We start from the raw sequence: 19,506 nt of genomic DNA, 5'->3' as shown, positions 1-19,506 counted from the left end.
CCGGCCCCCCGGGCCCTGGAGGGGCCGGGGTCGCCGCCCGAATTGTGGAAGGGAGGCCAGGGCTTCGTTAGTTGACGTGAAAACCGGAGACGGAATGTGTAAGCTGCTTGTTGCTGTGCGGAGGTGGGAATCCGTGTTTCAGTGCGTGGCAAAGCACGTGTGGCGTGGATGCGTGTAGCTGCTCTGCGCGCCCCTCCACCAAAGTAAAATTTACAGCTTCGTAAGAACGTGACAACTTGTGTAATTCATACTGTTTCCTCGATTGCAGGACTTCATAGACTTGACACTGTCAAAGACTCAGCGGAAGACGCCAACTGTCATTCATAAACATTACCAAATCCATCGGATTCGACATTTTTACATGCGAAAAGTCAAATATACTCAGCAAAATTACCATGACAGACTCACTCAGATCTTAACAGATTTCCCCAAATTAGATGTAAGTGTTTTGTCATTTGATCATAAAGGAACTTGGCTTTCATGGCATCAGGAATGCTTCTTCAACAGCGTACTGGTTTTATTCAAGTTTATTTTGGCCTGAGCAACATCATGCTGATTCACTGTGTATACTGGGAGTAATTTTAGTCAAACTTGCTCTGCAAATACAGTATGGTCCTACTAAGAAAGGAAGTGGATGCCCGTGGATGGTCACTGAAGGATGGGTTTTACAAGGTTTTAGCTGATCGAATATATTTGCCAGAATTTGGGGTTGAAAGAAGAGAAAGTGTGTGGTTTTTTAAGTATGTTGAGTCTGCTTATTTCTTCGTGTGTGTGTGTGTGTGTGTATATAAATTGTGCTTATGGTTAGTCTTCCCTAGAAAGTACTTGCTGGAAGTAAGAAATATCCAAATATATCGCGTTGCTTCCCATCTTCAGTTCTGCAGAAGTTACTTGGATAACATAAATGTTGTTCTTGGCCCCATAAAGGGTAATGTTGGAAACACACTCTGGCAAGACAGACGTAGTCTTAACTTCCCAACAACTGCAACTGGATGCGTGTGTCCAGTCGGGCTTTTTTGTAGGCAGTTTTCTGCTCATGCTTAAATTGTTGACCTGCAACCATATTTTTTGCATATCCAGAGAGTATTGCTGCAGAATTCCCACAAATATTGTCTGTATTTTGTTTATTATCACATGATGAAAGTTCTGCAAATGTATTGCTGCAGAATTCCCACAAATATTGTCTGTAATTTGTTTATTATTGAAAGTTCTGCAAATATGTACAAGAAGTATTTTCTTTAAAAGATTTGAACTGAAGATGCTGCTTCCTTGGAAAGCTGAAGGATTTCTTTGGGCATTGAAGAAACCCTTCTTATCCAGTCTTACACAGAATTTAATCTAGCACTCATAAAAAGGGAGGAAATGATATTGGTGGTGTGTTTCTGGTATGGTATGAATTTGCTATTAGAAACTACTTCTGCAGGCTTCTTGCAGTTAGCTTACTTTTAAAAAAAAGCCTTCAAAGTTGTAATACAAAGTATTATAAAAAGCAAAAGATGAAATGGAAACTGCGTATGAATACATCCAAGATGTACTTGCAGAAGGAATTCAATGTGATTTAAAATGTATGCATTTAATAATCAAGCAGATTATTTTTCTTACATAAGATAGTAACGAAAAGAGTTTGGCTTGTATTGTAATTTGTGTTGCCATACTGGAGAAAAAAAATGAACTTACGCAGTTGCCAAGAGATTGTCTTCTTAAAGAAGGAAAATATTAGGCTTAATTTTATTTTATGCTTTTTTTTTAGGATATTCATCCTTTTTATGCAGATTTGATGAATGTTCTGTATGACAAAGATCACTACAAGCTGGCTTTGGGACAGATTAATATTGCCAAGAACCTGATTGACAAGTAAGGGACATGAATTTCTTCAATTTTGTATCTGCCTGGTTGATTGTTAGCTAACTTTTATTTCTTGTCTCCACAGTGTTGCTAAAGACTATGTGCGGCTGATGAAGTACGGCGACTCTCTTTACCGCTGCAAGCAGCTGAAACGTGCTGCTCTGGGACGAATGTGCACGATTATCAAAAGACAGAAACAAAGCCTGGAATATTTGGAACAAGGTTTGTGTTACAAATAGGCCAAAACAAGGCGTGTGAATTGGATGTAAAATTTATTCTTACACTTAATAACGGTTAGATGGATGTGTTTAATATGGAATATAGACACGGGAAACACAGAAAGGGTTTCAAAATCCCCAAATACTTAAAATTTAGTTTTTAACTAAATAGTTTTCTCTTTGAAAATTCTTTAAATTTTATGGTATGACTAACAGTTGTAAAATGTTTTGCTTTGCTTGAAAGTCACAGCCATGCTTTTATTTACCGTTATTTTCACTTACATATATTTGAAAAATAGTGCTAAACATTTTCCAAACTTTACTCCTTATTTCAGGGTTATTTTTCCTTCAGGTTTTGTTGCCTGATTTGATGGGGTCATTCCAGCTCAAAGACAGTGGTCTTCATTTTTTAAATAGTTACTAAGTTTCTTTTTTTTGTTGTATGTAGATACTTGTGGAGATTACAAACTATTACACATTTTCATATTTCACAAATATTTAAAAAATCTTTTCAACATTTCAGTGCGACAACATTTGTCTCGTTTGCCAACCATTGATCCCAATACACGAACTCTTCTGTTGTGTGGCTACCCCAATGTTGGAAAATCTAGCTTTATAAATAAGGTACGTGAAATTTTTTTCCAAAAATATTAGTGAGATACCATTTAAATTTAATCAAAATAAGGTAACATTTGAACAATATGACATCATTATGGCACTGTTCGATGTGAGAGGTAGCAAATCCAAATGTGAGTAGAGGTTGAGTGAAATTCTTGGAGGGATAAATGGAAAATTACGGTAGATTTCACTCTTAAAAATTTGCATCTTCAGGAAATTTTCAGTAAATGTGTGTCAATAAATCTTGTCTTAAGGTTACAAGAGCAGATGTCGAAGTGCAGCCTTATGCCTTTACCACAAAATCTCTCTTTGTGGGACATATGGATTATAAGTATCTGCGTTGGCAGGTAAGAATTGTTACTATCTTAAATTTCTTTAAAGAATTAACTGGTTATAATCTGGTTTGACGTGTTTCAGTGGAAGTTGTGGTTTTGTGTCTTAATGAGACACGCTGTATTTCAGGGCTGCTGTGCAAGGTACAGTGTGCCAAATGAGGGCAGTAGTCAAAATCTATTCTAAAAATGTACATGTATGGGTCTGTTTTCAGTTTGAGGGGAGAATGGAAATGGAATTACTGACTAAAGCCAGCTCACCTTTTATCACTGTCAAATTCTGGGCCAGGTTGGGGCAGGGCTTTTCCTACTTGTTCAATACTCAGAGAGTTGATTATTCTGAAGCCTCATTCTTCTCCCGTTACTCCATTTTCACATTCTCCATTTGGCTGAGTTTACAGTCTTATTTATGACTGAAAGGAAGGAATATTGCCGTCTTAAAAAAGACAATATTGACCAGGAATCACACATGTCCTGAAATAGGGTATCAGTTATCCTGTACTAAGGCCTGACTTAATTGTGTTAATTTTAGGTAGTAGATACCCCTGGCATTTTGGATCATCCTTTGGAGGATAGGAACACCATCGAGATGCAGGCGATAACTGCACTTGCACATCTTCGTGCTGCTGTGCTTTACGTGATGGACGTGTCTGAGCAGTGCGGGCACAGCCTGGAGGAGCAAGTAGAGCTCTTCAGAAATATTAAGCCGTTGTTTGCTAACAAGGTAGGTTTGGTTCACATTATTAATAGAGCCCAGGGGTTTGTAACATGATAACTTGAATTATGATCCTTTTTTTCTTTTTATTAGCCACTTATAATTGTTGCAAACAAATGTGATGTGAAGAGGATTGCAGAGCTTCCTGAAGAGAGTCAGGTTAGACTGCTCCCAACTCTCTCGCTTTCTTCCGACATTTACAGAAGTATTATGCACAAGTGTTGTGGATGGATATAATTTATATTGGGCAAAAACTTTTACATGATCATTTCTTAATCTAAATATTTAATAATGTAATGGAAGTAGCTTTCCGGGTCTTAACCCATATCTTTTTTAAATACTGTCTAACGTATACACTTATATCATACATGCCAAACAGAAAGCAAGTCCTTAGTGGTTTTAGAAATATCTGACACTGTGAGAACTTCAATTACTGCTGTAGTTGGAAGTTAAACCACGACAGGAAGTAAGAGTGAATAGCCTTGCTCACTAATTTTCATTTCAGTAAGAGTTCCGAGACAATGAGTACTAGGCTGGGAGGTGCTGCTGAACAGTTACAGTAGAAGGTCCCACTGGGCAAGACGTTGTGTATATGCAGGGCTGGTTCTTCTGTATCTACACGTTCAAGGATACACAGAATTTGTGTTTCTCTCTCATTCTTTTTTTCTTTTTTTTTTTTTTTTTCCCCTTATGGGTCATTTTAGAAATTAGTTATTTGCTTATAAAAGAAGGAAGTTATTAAATAGAACTGTAATTGTAAAGTTTCTGTCATCTTTTTAGAAACACATGCTAATAAAATAGTAACAAGTTGCATGTACTGATCTTGCATTAAAATTTCTGTTCTTAATGTGTCTGTATATTAAGAAATGGGCAGAATGTCATTCTTTGGGATAATGTTTCTATTTTAGAAAATATTTGAAGATTTTGAAGCAGAAGGATTTTCTGTAATAGAGACAAGTACTCTAACAGAAGAAGGTGTAATGCAAGTTAAAACAGAGGTAAGTCTCTCTTCTCTGAATTTCATTCCACATGAAGAGCTAAAATTTTGCCTGATTTGTTTGAATTTAATCTCAGTTATACTGTGCATTATAGTGATAAACTTCAAGCATAGAATCATGGAATAGTTTAAGTTGGAAAAGACCTTTAAGATCATCAAGTCCAACTGTTAACCTGGCACTGCCAAGTCCGCCGCTAAGCCATGTCCCTAAGTGCCACGTCTACATGATCTTTAAATACTTCCAGGGATGGGGACTCAGACACTTCCCTGGGCAGCCTGTTCCAGTGCCTGATAACCCTTTTGGTGAAAAAATTTCCTAATGTCCAATCTAAACCTCCCCTGGTGCAACTTGAGGCCATTTCCTCTTGTCCTGTTGCTTGTTACTTAGGAGAAGAGACTGACCCTCACCTTGCTACAACCTTCTTTCAGGCAGTTGTAGAGGGCGATAAGGTCTCCCCTCAGCCTCCTCCAGGCTAAACAACCCCAGTTCCCTCAGTCACTCCCCATAGGACTTGTGCTCCAGAACCCTCACCAGCTTTGTTGCCTTCTCTGGACACGCTCCAGTGCCTCAATGTCCTTTTATAGTGAGGGACCCAAAACTGAACACAGCATTCGAGGTGCGGCCTCACCAGTTGCGAGTACAGGGGGTCAATCACTTCCCTACTCCTGCTGGCCACACTATTCCTGATACAAGTCAGGATGCTACTGGCCCTCTTGACTGCCTGGGCACACTGTCAGCCCATATCAAGACGACTGTTGACCAACACCCTTAGGTACTTTTCTGCCAAGCAGCTCTCCAGCCACTCTTCCTCAAGCCTGTAGTGTTGCTTGGGGTTGTTGTGACCAAAGTGCAGGACCCAGCACTGAGCCTTCTTAAACCTCATGCAATTGGCCTCAGCCCATCGATGCAGCCTGTCCAGATCCCTCTGCAGAGCCCTCCTCCCCTCGAGCAGATCGACACTCCCACCCAACTTGGTGTTGTCTGCAAACTTAATGAGGGTGCGCTTGATCCCCTCATCCAGATCATTGATAAAGATATTAAACAGAACTGGCCGCAGAACTGAGCCCTGGGGAACGAGCCTTGTGACTCACCACCAACTTTAACTCCATTCACTACAAGTCTCTGGGCTTGGCCATCCAGCCAGTTCTTTACCCTGCAAAGAGTACGCCCATCCAAGCCATGAGCAGCCAGTTTCTCTAGGAGAATGCTGTGGGAGACAGTGTCAAAGGCTTTACTAAAGTCCAGGTAAACATTGTGATCCTTTATAGCCTGTTGAGCCTCAATGGACTTGGGTGCAAATGGAAAATAATACAAATTATAACTTTTAAAAAAAAGTTTTTTCTGAGTCCTGTTGCTTTCTCTTACTGTCAGCTCATTGTAAAAAAAAAAAAAAGGATCCTATGCATCTTCCCATGATACTTCTTGTATAAAATAATTCAGTGCTGTCTTGAGAGCTAGAGAGATAAGAGATTAGACAGAAGATGAGATGTGAACTTAAATATTTGGGATTGAAAGCCTGCTGTGTCATTTGTTGTATCAGGAAGGCTTCATTCCTTACCTAATGTTTCCATGTGCACTTTCAGGCCTGTGACAGACTCTTGGCCCATCGGGTTGATACTAAAATGAAAGGAAATAAAGTGAACGAAGTATTGAACAGATTACACTTGGCCATGCCAACCAAAAGAGATAACAAGGTAAGATACATGTTTACACTTCTTAGTGTATTTCACAGTACTTCTTAAGTAATCTCTTATCTTAACGGGTGGACAGATTAATATGGTGAAATTTGCTTATTTTTAACCTGTAACTGCCTTTGCTGGTGGGAGAGTCAGCTTTGGATTTTGTATTCTTCAGAAATAATTATACTGCAATGGCGATTCATAGCATTATAAAAAAATTGATTCAAACTTTTTGATTCAAACTTCTTTCCCCTTTTTTATTGGGGTGGATTGTTGCATTAATTTCAGGAGCGGCTGCCTTTTATACCTGAGGGAGCTGTAGCACGTAAGAAACGCATGGAAGTAGACACACCCAGGAGGAAATCGGTAAGTGGCACCTCTTAATTAGGAGATGAGAAGATGGATTTTAAATTTGCTATATTAGCGCATAGATTTAAGATTAGATGGTATGTAAAGCCATGTATGTCTTTGCAGGAGAGAGATCTTGAACTTGAAATGGGAGACGATTATGTTTTGGATCTGCAGAGTAAGTATTCTATAAGAATCAGTGTTATTAAGCAGTAAATTTGGGCTATTTCAGCCTTAAGGGAGAATACCTAAACCTGATTCTTTTCTACTAAGTACCAATGCCATCATTTTATGGCATGCTGTCCTTTACTTCTGTTCCAGAGCTGGTGATCTTCAGTGATTGGTCCTTGTTTCGTAATGTCACTCAGTTGTTTCCCAGACATATAACGACTGGTTCGGTGATGCAAGTGGTTTTTCCCTTCTGTTTTATATTATGCCACCTCATTAATTCTTGATGCTCTCTTTGTTAAGAAAGTATCGACGTGAGAGAGATGGCATGTATTCTGTTTCAGCTGGATATCTGTTGCTTATTATGGCTTGGCAGTGGATCTTGAAATTACTGAACAATATTTGGCAGTAGGAAGGGGATCCAGGAGTATTTGTGAATATGCCGCTTAGGGTTATGACTTTTTTTTAAATTGTGATCTGAGTGTTGTTTTCTGTCATTGAACATTCTTCGAAATTTTGTCTCTTTATTAACTTTTGTTATTTTCTTAAGAATACTGGGACTTAATGAATTCATCTGAAAAATATGATAAGATACCAGAGATATGGGAAGGTCATAATATACTTGACTACATTGATCCGGATATAATGAGAGTGAGTTTTCCATTATTCTTTTTACACTTTTCTTGCCTCTTTATCCCTTTATTTGTTTAGTGTAAATTACTGTATTTGTAGATGAAAAACTGTATGTCATGAGAACAAGTTCTTTTACATTTTCTGCACTTGCCATGGGAAAAGATACTGTTTTCTGAATGATTGAGGACAGAATTTTAGAAGAATCACTTTACCTTCTCAGAATGATGGTGACCTTCTCTTTTCCATCTTAAAACACAAGCTTTGCAGGAGAAGTTATATTTCTTCATTGACTATGACCAAAAGGAATGTAGCTATCAAACTTCATGTATTATTAATAATATGAAATTCACCTATCAAATTTATGTCAACTGGAGTACGATGTTGGAGGAAATTGACTCAATTCTCAGGTTATAGCATTTTTATTTAATAACAAACACTTTTCTTATTTCTTGCTGGTTGTTAAGGAGAGGTAGTGAGTGCATACCGTGGAGCCTGCGGTTACGCAGTTGGGTTCTTCTGAATTGCTGGTGTTCCAGACTCAAGTTAAGTGTAGAAAGAGAGGGTTTTTTTCAGAGCGCATTTCCAGAAACGGCACAGCTACCGCCATTCATGGTATAGTATATTTGCAGTCATGCAGTGGGCAGCTTCGGGGCAATCACACAAATACAGCCAAACTATAATGTGATTTGATGAAGCAATTCTGTGTAGTAGTGTGCCCCATAGGTTCATGGTAATCTATATCACCAGCTGCATTACGTGTGGCTGGAAAGGTCCTTCCCAAGTAAATGTAGTTCCTTCTTTGAAGGATCTGCATGCTGCCATGGCCCTGGACTATGCAAAAATGTAATGTTGAGGATTGTAAATCAAGGATTTGATGAGCATCTTGATTTTCATTTTGTCTCTTCAAAACCCAAGAAACTGGAGGAATTGGAGAAAGAGGAAGAGCTGAGAGAAGCTGCTGGAGAATATGACAGTGAACCAGAAAGTGAAGATGAAGAAATGATGGAAATCCGACAGTTGGCCCAACAGATCCGAGAAAAGAAGAAACTGAAAATCCTGCAGTCAAAGGAAAAAGATACTCGAGGTCCGAGGATGCCTAGAACGGCTAAAAAGGCAAGTTTAGAACACATTTTGAGGTAAAATCTTTCTGATGTAGAATAACAATATTGGGTAGTGGAACTGATGACTTTTTCTCATGCCTGGCCCTCTCCCTTGCCGCTTGCTTCCTCTTGTGCTCCTGGAAGCTCTGGGCACTACTTAGTTGTGGAGGCCAAAGCAAATGAATGATAGTGGCCCTTTTTGTTTTGTATCACACAAGTCCTTTGTAAAATTCCATATGTATTGCAGAAAAAGTTTTGAAGAATACAGTTCAGCTCATTTAATCGGATTGCTGCATAGTATATTTTTATTATTATTTTAAATGCAAAGAATTAGGAGAATTATGTACTTAAAGTCAAAACTATGTAAGATTTGTTATGGAGCCCTCCCTATGCTGGAAGAGATTATATATATTTCTTTTTGGAAGCTAGGTATCACACTTTCTAATATCAGAATCTCTTGTGACCAGTCCAAGACAAATAACAGTATGCTGAATAACAAACTGATAACCAGACATTTTGACAAAATGAACCTTGCTGATTATGCACCCAATATTTCTTATCTTCCCCAAAGCGTGTGCTTTTTGGGAGAGAAGGAAACATTTCTGACTGAAAGACCTCTCTTTGTCACCTTCCCCCCAAAAAGGCAAACTGTTTGACAGATCTTTAGGGAATGCTGGAATGTTGCTGTCTGTGAAGAATGATTTATGGGCGAAGAGAATTCAGTTGCAATAAATGAAATGTGAAATTATTACTTTCATCAACTGCTTGTGGGATGTGCCAAAGGAATAAATATGTAGTGAATGGAGTGGGCTTATGGTGGTATAGTAAGACAAAAAATAAGATGGAACTATACTTTTTTGAAAGAAACATGTTTTCTTAACTGTCCTTTTCCAGGTCCAGCGGAAGGTGCTAGAGAAAGAAATGACTGATCTTGGACTCGACATGACTAATAAAGATGATGTAAGTTCTTGCTTATTAAACACAATGTTTATCTAAAAGAGATCGATTCCATTACATGCTAAATTTCTTTGAGTGCATTGGAAATGCTTATGACAGTTGGCACAAGAGAGAGCTGGGATCTGTCAAGGAGAAAATAGGAAACCCAGATGAGCCAGTCGATACTGGAATTTTTGAGTGACATGATCAAAACATGCTGGGTAGGCTGAAAAAATAAACTATCCAGGAGTCACAGATACATATATGCACTGCTTGCCATTAGAACTCTTTTGGAATTCGTATAGGATTCAAGAACGGGGTCTGGCTAAACATACTTCCTAATTTTCAAGACTGCTTTGTTGAGTGAGACACTGCTGTGTCAAAAATAGTCATAGTGACAGATCAGGCTTATCTTTTTTACAGTTAATTAATTCTGTGAGTTGTGATTGAAGTTTCTGAGGGCAGCTGGTGTCTTTAGATGTAAGGTGGCTCAAGTACTTCAAACGTAGATTTGCCTTTGGGAGACATTTTGTTTTATCCAAAGTGAAAAAAAAAAATCCATTTTGTAGAGCAAAGCCAGCGGCGTTAGGGCTATCTAGCTCTCAAACTCTGTCACGAAACAATGAGATAGGAAACAATGTCAGCACTGCACGTCTGAAGCAAGCGTTTATGCTTCTCGGAGCTGATGTGCCGTGTTGATTTAGGAGCTATCTCTGTGAGGAGGAGTTTAATACTTACACTGTAGGGTGATAAGTCTTCATGTCTGAAATTCTTAAGGGCTTTGTCCTGTAAACAGAACGCTAATCAGGGTAGGATTACTCATTCCTTTTTTGCTGTTGTGGTATTGCTTTCCATTTATTTGTCTGTGTCTTTTTATCCATTACTTATGAATCTACTCAGAAAAAAAATCATAAAACTGGAGTTGATAATTGTGAAAGAACATGCTTATATTCACCAAAATGTGAATATTACTGTAGGACAGAAAGGCAGGGACCAACAGTGGACAAGGTCTTTATGTTACTGTGGAATAGCCAATACAACCTATCACAGCAGCCCACTCCTGTTCTTTCACGTTAGTCTAATTAGAAATGGAGCATGTCTGAGCTGATTGTTTCTGGTTGTAATAACTAAAGCGATGTTTTGAATTTCAGGCACATTATGTGAGAAGGTCCCGTAGCACTACGAGGAAACGTAAACGTGATGAGTCTGAAACCCCTAAATCCGTGGCGCGCAGCCGCAGCTCCTCTCGCACTCCACGGGATGTTTCTGGTCTTCGTGATGAAAAGGTTTGTTGAAGTTATTTACCTTTATAGCTATTAAAACAGCATGACTGTACTTAAACCAGCTGCTGGGAAGCTTCATGCTAGGCTGGTTGTCTTTGTTAAGAGTTCATCTTTCTTCTCTTTGCAGCTTCATCTTCTGTTTGTTTGAAGCCTCTATGCTTTAGTTCATTCTTAAAGAGAAGTTGTAATAATACAGACTAAGAAAGTATATTTTAATTTGTGTCGCTAAAGGCAAGTGTGAAGGAAGAGTTGTACGAACTGTGGAGTTCCACCTTTAGTAAGTTAGGAGTTCCGGGGCTAGCGCGACCACATTGTTAGCGTACTGGAGAAAGCAGAGTTTTGCTGAGAGGGATTGATGTCACTTGCAGCGACGCTGTTCCAGAGTTGCAGATGGCGGCCTCTGTTGGGTGGTGGTTTATGCCCTTGTTAAAATCATCTGGCTGAGTGGGTTTTTAAAAGGTAAAGCCCATTACCCGAGTTTCTGAGGCATGTGTGCTTCCTTGTTTTTAAACAGATGGTGAAGAAGGTCAAGACGATGGCAAAGAAAGCTCAAAAGAAAATGAATCGCCTGGGCAGGAAAGGGGAGTCGGACAGACACATATTTGACTTGAAGCCAAAACATTTGCTGGTTGGAAAGAGAAAATCTGGTAAAACACAGAGAAGATAAGCAGTCTTCTGAATTACAAGTAATTAAAACTTATGGGTATATTAAAAAAAAAAATGGGTTTATTAAAACTAATTTCTAGTCCTGTTTTCCTTTTTAGTTACACAGGGTGTTTAAAACATACATGGTTTGTATTAGTGGTTGAGATACTTGAAGCTGAGAGGGGGAAAGTTCTGATACCTCGGTCTGGCAGTCCCAAGTAATACCATGAGAAATTTGTCGATACCAGTGGCGGAAACCATTTCTAAATAGACACAAAACCCACCACTTAATTTTCTTACTACTGACTTTCAGGTAGCAATAAAGCATTTAAAGTTCCATCTAAAACTAGATTAAAATGAGGTTAAACCTAGAAACGTGAAGTATTTGTTAATGAAGCTACTGTCAGAATTAAAAATGCGCAGTGTCTTAAGGTTCTGCATCAGCAAGGTTGGGCTTTCTGTGTGCAAGTTGATCCTGTGATGTGTAGCCAGTGATGGATGAGTTCACATTGCAGGCGAAGGCTGCAGGTGGTGGGGAAGCAGCGGGAGAACGACAGGGGCTGTGCCGCGTTCGTGTGTGTGCACCCGGCCCCTTCTGAATGACTGGGAGAAGCAGCGCCCGCTCACCGAGCTGAACGGCGACCGAGGCTGGCGGAGTCATCGCAGTTTGAGTACTGACCTGCCACCTGTAGCAACCCAAACCAGCACGGGCAGGGCAGGTTACGACTTACGGCTTTTAATATTTCGGATCTGTGGAAAATGAGGATCAGACTGAAATTCTGTCCTGAGTTGCTACCGTCATCCTGTGCTTAGGAAGACGTTTTCTCTTCAGAGGCTGATAGGCAAAAATTCTGTATCTGTTCATGGTAAAATACGTTGTCCCTAGTTGGTCAAGAACAAGGTAGGAATTATCTAGAGGTTAGTAAAATTATGCATTATAACTGCATTGCCTGAACAATACACTCAAAATACACAATTTTAAAGATTAAACTGGAATCCAGTGAAATACGTGTGTGAAAAACAAACAAAACCCCAAAAAGGTGAGGCGGAAGAATCCTTAAATTATTTTTTTTTTAAAGTATTTTTAAATACAACAGGGCAAGAGCATTCAGATATCAACTTTAGTGTATTGGAGCATTACGTGTATTGCTTCCCTCATCTACTTCGTCTGATAAATTTGGTATTAAAACTGTATAGTAATGCTGCAGAGTTCAGTGTCAAGAAAAACTTTAACATCAAAACTTCCAGGGGATTTGGAAGAACTGTTCAGCAAAGCTTTGCTTTCAGCTTCCTTACGCACGTTCTTTCTACCTCAGGATCGGCTTTGTCAGCTTTTGCACCAAGCCGACCATTTGGACTAGAAAAGTAGAATCTTGTTAAAATAACTTTATGCCCTGCTGCCCCCCATCATGCTGCTTCAGGGGCGCTGAATGGGCACGTTGTTGTTCATAGTGTAGTAACGACAGAGATTGTTCCCCACGTGGCTCAAAGCCTGGAATTAAAACAACAGTCGAGGTTTTAGGTTAGGTATTTTAATCCTAATCCAGAAGGTAATCTCTTATTTTGAAAGCATTTTGAGTTTTTGAGAAGTACTCTGGTGTATTACTTGGGTAAGGTGGCTGATGGCGCTGAATTCGGGCAAGCCGTCATGCTGCACCGCTGCTCCCTCACCCACTACTCTGCTTCAAGACAACACCCCAGTTCAGGCCACCGCACAACCACCTCCTCGGCTCTACAACCTTTAAGCACTGAACCACGAGAGATGCTGGCACGCTGAAGCTTCAGTGCTGCAGTGACCATTGCGATGAGAGAGAGAAACACATTAAACGCTGGAAAAATGCAGTTGCACCTTGAAACCGGACACAGACTGGTTACAACCGTGTTTTACATGCAAGGGGAAGTGGCATGAACAACACCCTATTTCATCAAGACACCTCTGGGAGCAGCTAACTTAAGCAATCTAGATCGAGTAGTCTGCTAACACAAGAAACCACAGTTAAGCTTTTGTGGGGGCAAAAAAACCCCAAACCAACCCAAAAAACTGTAATTCAAACTGAGACACCCTTGATAATTTGGCTTATTAAAGAAAAGCCTTGTTTCATTCCTAGCAAGTGCCTGCAAGATCAAGAGGAATTGGCTCTGACGCTATGGCACAGTTTCTGATTAACTGCAACTAAGACCTGGTGTGAGCCCACAAACAGTCTTGAATTTTGGAGTTCAAAGGGTTTGCGTTGTCTAGGAATGACTCTTACAGCAGGTGTTGCAGGAGAAAAAGCTTGTATCAAGATGCCTTTGTTTTCTGGAAGATGGAGAGGAGCCATTTAACGGGCATCCCTTCTCCAAAGACAGGCTACTGCCTATATGGGATAGGGACCGTTCGCACTTGGTATAATTAACTTTTTTGTTTTGTTTTAAGAGATGTGCAGTACTCGCTCATCAACTAACCAGAAAAGGCTGGTGGCAAAAAAACACAAATAACCACCCCACCCCACCCCCAGTTTGTTACCTCAAGCTAAGACACGTAGTGCAGTGCTTTAAAGTGAAACAGCCCACACCAACAATGCAGTTACTTAAGCTTTTGTGTGTTTGGTTAGCATACAGTAGCTGAAGACATTTGTGTTCTGCAAATGAAACCATCCTGATTACTTTGAACTTTCTCTTCAGGCAGCTAGTCTTCTCAGCATCAGTGCAGAACTCAAATGCCTCTGGAATTGCTATTCTGGAAGGCGCGGTCGTGTACCGCTGGGAATGCACGAGCTGCCGAATTAGCTGCGGAGGAGTCGCCCCCACGCCCCCACCAGCGCCTGTCGGGGCCCAAGGGAGCGAGAGCCAGGCAGGCAGGCGGGCGGGCTGTGGACCTTTCATATCACAGGAGGTAATGGAGAAGGACAAACCCAGGGGTTTCTCGTGTTTTGCCCATTTTACAGGAGATAAGCTTAACTCACCCAAGAGGAACAGGGCTGGGGGAGGGGGGGAGAGGAGCTGAAGAGGGAAGAAAAACCATCGGCTATAACCAGGCTGTTTGTTAAACAGGGATCACCCCTCTACATTCGAGAGTCGCCAGTTACCGTAGTGTTAATGAGCGAGCACCTCACTGCAAGCCTTCAGCATCTTTCACCCCAGCTATTTACATTCGGTGTATTTTGTCATGATCAACAAATTTGTTCAAGTCAGACAAGTTATCCCACCACTTAAAAAGGAAAGTCTCTGCAATTAGTTTAAACCACGGAGTAATCTTCACTTCATTCTTGGAGGCCTTGTCCAAGAGCTGTTTCAGTTCTTTCTGGGTCACGTAGCAGTAGCTTTGGATCTCGTTAGGGTCGGGATTCAGTGCCACGTCCTTCTGGACAAACAAGATGTAGTCTATCTCATGCTCACCCCAGATCCCATCAGACTTGGCCTTGTAGTGAATTCGTGTCAGATAGGAGATTTCTTCTGGAGTCACCTACAACCAAAACACTTGTCAGACCCCGTGCCAAACCAGAACAATTGCACTGCTAGGCATTACAGAAGAATTACCAGCTATTGGCCTCTTCCTTCAAAATTATTTTTCCCCCAAGTGTACAATTACAATGCACTTTCTCTCAAAGAATTACTATGAAACAAAATTTTATTGCTCCTTGATGACATGAATCGCACAGTATTTCTCGTCAGACTCCCTGTAATACTTGGGAGTGGATTTCTTCTATACAGTAAGTTCTAAATAATGTTTACCAGACCTTAACGTGCACTTGCTGAAGCACTGATGAGCACAAACGCTTGCACCTACCCCTTACCTCCCAAGGAAAAGACTTGACAGCTGCCGTGAGCCAAGGCCAGAACTGCGCGCTGCCAGACCTCGCGTAACCCTCATCTACCAGGGCCCCGTGCAAGTCGCAGACCAGGTAATTAATTGTGGGCACAACCTAACTATCGTGTTTCCCGGGAGCACTCTGCTGCTCCCGTGTCCTGTGACACAAACATAATGAGTTACAAAATGTGGAAAGAGATTTCAACCGCGAGCATTGCTCAGCCAGCTTCACCCCGCCCTCTCTGCACTCCCGAATTGCCACCAGAAGGGAAGGTACCAGAAGCGGGCTGTGCGCGTGCTCCAGAAGAACCACCAAGCGCCCTGGCCACCCTACTTCCCACAGGAAACTTGGGATTGCAGAGGGACTTGTACCCAGAGGCTGGCAGCAGCTCGCAGCGATGCCCTCCAGCAGTGCCAGTCCTGCAGGAGATGTGCAGAGCTCTGGAGGAAGGATCCTGGGCACGCTGCCCTGCCTGCCTTCCCCCGGGTGCCCTGCCTTCCCTGGGCGGGGAGGACAAGGAGGCTGAGGGGAGACCTTGCTGCCCTCTGTAACTGCCTGACAGGAGGGTGTAGCCAGGTGGGGCTCGGTCTCCTCTCCCAGGTAACAGGCGATAGGACGAAGGGAAATGGCCTCAAGTTGTGCCAGGTTTAGGTTGGGCATTAGGAAAAATCTCTTCACTGAAAGGGTTGTCAGGCTCTGGAATGGGCTGCCCAGGGAAGTGGCAGAGTCCCCACCCTTGGAGATATTTAAAAGCCAGGTCGACGAGGTGCTTGGTTTAGTCGTGGACAGGTATGGTTGGACTCAATGATCTTAAAGGTCTTTTCCAACCAAATGATTCTGTGAAACACGCAGGCACCCAGACCTGAAGCAGCGCAGTCCTTCGTTACTGTGCGATTTACTCTGTGGCTCCTATTTAGTTCAAGCAGTGCAATACTCTAAAATACCATTTAGTGACAGCAGCTTTTGAGACTCTGGAATACAGATGAAGTAATCTCAAATTCACTAAGTTCTCCACATATCCAAAGTTAAATTCATTTTTCTGCCAGATCCAGTTAGTCTGTAAATTGGCAAACACTGGCAAGAATTCCCATTCCTCCTTCCTTCCTTCCTTTACCTGCTCCATGGGAATTCCTAACTCTGCTTTCAGTCGTCTCTGTGCTGCTCTCCGAACACCAATGGCATTATTTTCTTCCAGTTCCAGTGGATGGCTCAGAGGATGACTGCAACAAGTGTTGGTAAAACAATCTGCAAGAAGTTTGTATTGGTACATTTTTAACATGTACAAAGCATTGCAAAAAAATGCCCCCAAACCCTGAAAAAACCCAAACCAAACGAAAAACCGAAAGAAGTAGGACAGTTATTAAAGCTGTCACAGCTTTGTTTCTCTTCTGTAGAGAAGGGTCAGATGTGATTGGCCAACCTTTCATTTGTGAGTCTACCTCAAAAGCATCTAAAACACAGTCTGACTACCTACTAACTACACTTGAGCATTTTGATTAGTTAGTAGTCAAGGAAAAAAAAATCTCTAAAGCAAAGATTCCCTTGGACACAAAAAAGGTCTTTTTTCCTTGAGTTGAAGAGGGTTGGCAACACTTGGATTTGTTTTCCATTTGAAAATTCTGAAACAGACAGCTTTATGCTTCCTCCAGCCTGTCTTGCGTAAGCTATTTTTCTGTCATTCAGCTTCTTATTTTTATGCCTCTCCATTTGCATTTGACAGTAATAGTTCAAGAGTCTTCAAAAATCATGCACTACGTACTTTGCCCACACAGTCTCACTTGTTCTATAGTAAAAAAAGCATTTTGTGAAGGTCTGCGTACCTCACTGAAGCCCAACTGCTTCCCAAGCAGCAGGGCTCTGCTACACATCGATACGCGTCTTTACCAGTGGAATCAGAACGCTCTGCACAGCTACCAGAGCAATTTCTTCAACTCCACTAAACACGTCTTGCAGCAGAGGAGGTAAATACCACCCACTCTGTGCTCGCATAAACAGGATCAAACATGTCAGGGAACAATCATTGGACTCCATGATCTTAAAGGTCTTTTCCAACCAAAGTGCTTCTATGATTCTATAAGGGTTGTCAGGCTCTGGAATGGGCTGCCCAGGGAGGTGGTAGAGTCCTCATCCCTGGAGGTATTTAAAAGAAGGATAGATGAGGTGCTTAGGGCCATGGGTTAGTGGTGGGATGGCAGGGTTAGGTTAAAGGTTGGACTCGATGATCTTAATGGTCTTTTCCAACCAAAAAGTGCTTCTATGATTCTATGATTTCCCAAGAGTACCTATAACAATAAGCTAGTGTTCCCGTTATCCTACTTCATCCACAAGACAAGTCCATCTTGAACTCTTAGAAGTTTTTAGAAGTATCTCTTCTCCAAAGCAGTAAATTCCAAAACCTCAGAATGAGTTACACTGCAAGATTAGACTGACATATTTTTTTAAATATTGATTTAAATACAACATTTTGATAATGCAGTGTGGTCAGTACTAACCTGGAAATGTAATTTTTGCATTTGACCTCTGCTGTAGCAACAGTTTATTTTCGGTATTAAATAAGAAAACACTGAAAGCTCGGTGCAGTAAACCTAAAAAAAAAAAAAAAAAAAAGCAGAGAGCTATTTAACAGAGGAGAAAAAAAACCATATGAAGATGGTTTAAGGGCTTAGAATGGTCTCATTTTTGGGTAGTCTAATTTAAAATTCATGTATGTTAAAAGGACTTGATAAAAAACTCAGGAGTTATTATTATAGGTTTCTATGTCAGCTTACGCAAAACATGAAATCAGAAAAGGGTGAAGAACAACAATGCAACAGAAGAGAGCTACTGAACTCGGTCAGTTCACTGTTCTGAAGATGCACGTTTGGGCAAGCTTCCAAGGAGGGCTCAGCATCCATAAATTTACCATCAAAAAGAGATGAGTCAAAAATGCCTAAAAAAACTACGGAATTTCCAGAAGCTTCAGGAATTGCAAAAGTTCTCAAAACCTCAAAAACAGTACAACTCCTGTTTTCTGCAACTTCTGAGTTTGTTATTCCTCACTCTTCAGGAAGATGCCTCCCCTGAGTATGGAAACAGAGGTCACAAACTACTGAGAGCTTTATGAGTCTGACCAACCTCAACTAAAACGCACAGTCCATTAGAATGACGACAAGTAAAAAAACCCTTTCCCATCAACAGGATTCGAAGTAGAACTCTGTGTGAACTACTAAAAATCAAAGTTTCTTCTACCTGAAAAGAACTCAGCAAAGAAGCAAGTGGTGTTCTTTAGGAAAAGCTACAAAGAATCAGGTATCTATAACAGGAAAATACTACTATTTCATCATCAAAATGCGATTAAAAAGTATTTATCAAGATGCACGGCTGACATCTGCAATCAGACACTTCCCTCCTTTGCTACTGCCTCCAACTGCGTGCTCCCCCACACTGCAGTATTTTTAAAAATAGACATTGTAAGCTGGGGGAAGAAGGGGGTGTGGGGAAGCACTTGCTCTGGTTTGATCAACGTGTCATCCCATCCTGAGATAGAGGCTTTAATTTAATCATGACTAGATTTCTGGAAATAATCAATCAATTTAGTAGTTCAATTAGAAGGTAAGCAAGCTGTACCTTTATCAATGTTTTCATTCAAGTGACAGTTTTTTTTAGTATCTGCTCCAATCTTATTGTCATTTTCATCGATAAGGATGCACATCTCTGCCAAGAGCTGCACCTGCTGCTCATCCAGGTGATCTGTGTTTACTTCAGGCATCGTGATGGTAGCACACGTTCTACTGAAACAAAAGAGAACAAAAAGGAGAGTCATTCAGTAATACCAACGTCTATAAGGTTCTGGGCTGAGCGTGACACATAATCAAATGGCGAGGTTTTCTGACACGGTGCAAACTGTGCACCAGTTCTATTTGGGGGGCTTTGCACGCTTTTGGATTTCTGAAACTGCCGACCCACGATACCAAACGTTGCAGCGTGATGCCTCGGTGCTTGGAAGATCTCCTTTCTGCTCCTCCGGAACTCCACGCAGCAGCTGCTGCGGGACGGGCCTGCCGAGGGTAACGCTGATGGGCTGGTAGCACAGCACTTCCAAATTTCACCCAGAACGAACGGAACTCGTGCCTGACCCCACAGCCCGTGCCCGTTCTGCACGCGATGGTGCCGGGCGGCACGCGCGCCTGCACGCCCCCGCCAGCGGGACCGGAGGGA

At 41.3% G+C, this 19,506-nt stretch overlaps 2 protein-coding genes across 2 annotated transcripts; one reads left to right on the top strand and one right to left on the bottom strand.

The window, feature by feature from the left end:
• Nucleotides 1-252: 252 nt before the first annotated feature.
• Nucleotides 253-11,604, top strand: GTPBP4 (GTP binding protein 4). The gene is made up of 16 exons (XM_035896818.1): nucleotides 253-439; nucleotides 1,751-1,854; nucleotides 1,931-2,067; nucleotides 2,587-2,687; nucleotides 2,936-3,028; nucleotides 3,546-3,737; nucleotides 3,822-3,887; nucleotides 4,637-4,726; nucleotides 6,310-6,420; nucleotides 6,694-6,771; nucleotides 6,880-6,931; nucleotides 7,472-7,572; nucleotides 8,470-8,667; nucleotides 9,549-9,614; nucleotides 10,742-10,876; nucleotides 11,388-11,604. The coding sequence occupies exons 1-16, from the start codon at nucleotides 362-364 to the stop codon at nucleotides 11,538-11,540; spliced, it is 1,755 nt and encodes a 584-aa protein (XP_035752711.1). The 5' UTR covers nucleotides 253-361; the 3' UTR covers nucleotides 11,541-11,604.
• A 1,388-nt stretch (nucleotides 11,605-12,992) lies between these two features.
• On the bottom strand, nucleotides 12,993-19,075 carry IDI1 (isopentenyl-diphosphate delta isomerase 1). Its single transcript, XM_009641349.2, has 4 exons — nucleotides 18,916-19,075; nucleotides 17,802-17,894; nucleotides 16,424-16,554; nucleotides 12,993-14,963 (listed from the first exon to the last, which is right to left on the bottom strand). Exons 1-4 carry the CDS (start codon nucleotides 19,055-19,057, stop codon nucleotides 14,646-14,648), a joined length of 684 nt encoding a protein of 227 aa, XP_009639644.1. The 5' UTR covers nucleotides 19,058-19,075; the 3' UTR covers nucleotides 12,993-14,645.
• Nucleotides 19,076-19,506: the final 431 nt, after the last annotated feature.

Source organism: Egretta garzetta, unplaced genomic scaffold, assembly GCF_000687185.1.
Source record: "Egretta garzetta isolate BGI_Z169 unplaced genomic scaffold, ASM68718v1 scaffold6, whole genome shotgun sequence".
In the NCBI taxonomy this organism is placed as follows: Eukaryota; Metazoa; Chordata; class Aves; order Pelecaniformes; family Ardeidae; genus Egretta; species Egretta garzetta.
The sequence above is the reverse complement of the archived record's forward strand: the minus strand, read 5'-3'. Positions and strand labels throughout refer to the sequence as shown.

Coding starts and splice junctions, on each gene's coding strand:
- GTPBP4 (XM_035896818.1), top strand. CDS start 362: ATGCGAAAAGTCAAATATACTCAGCAAAATTACCATGACAGACTCACT. Junction 2,068..2,586: donor CCTGGAATATTTGGAACAAG/GTTTGTGTTACA, acceptor TCAACATTTCAG/TGCGACAACATTTGTCTCGT. Junction 3,888..4,636: donor AGCTTCCTGAAGAGAGTCAG/GTTAGACTGCTC, acceptor TTTCTATTTTAG/AAAATATTTGAAGATTTTGA.
- IDI1 (XM_009641349.2), bottom strand. CDS start 19,057: ATGCCTGAAGTAAACACAGATCACCTGGATGAGCAGCAGGTGCAGCTC. Junction 16,555..17,801: donor TGCAAAAATTACATTTCCAG/GTTAGTACTGAC, acceptor AACTTCTTGCAG/ATTGTTTTACCAACACTTGT. Junction 14,964..16,423: donor TAGGAATTCCCATGGAGCAG/GTAAAGGAAGGA, acceptor TTTTGGTTGTAG/GTGACTCCAGAAGAAATCTC.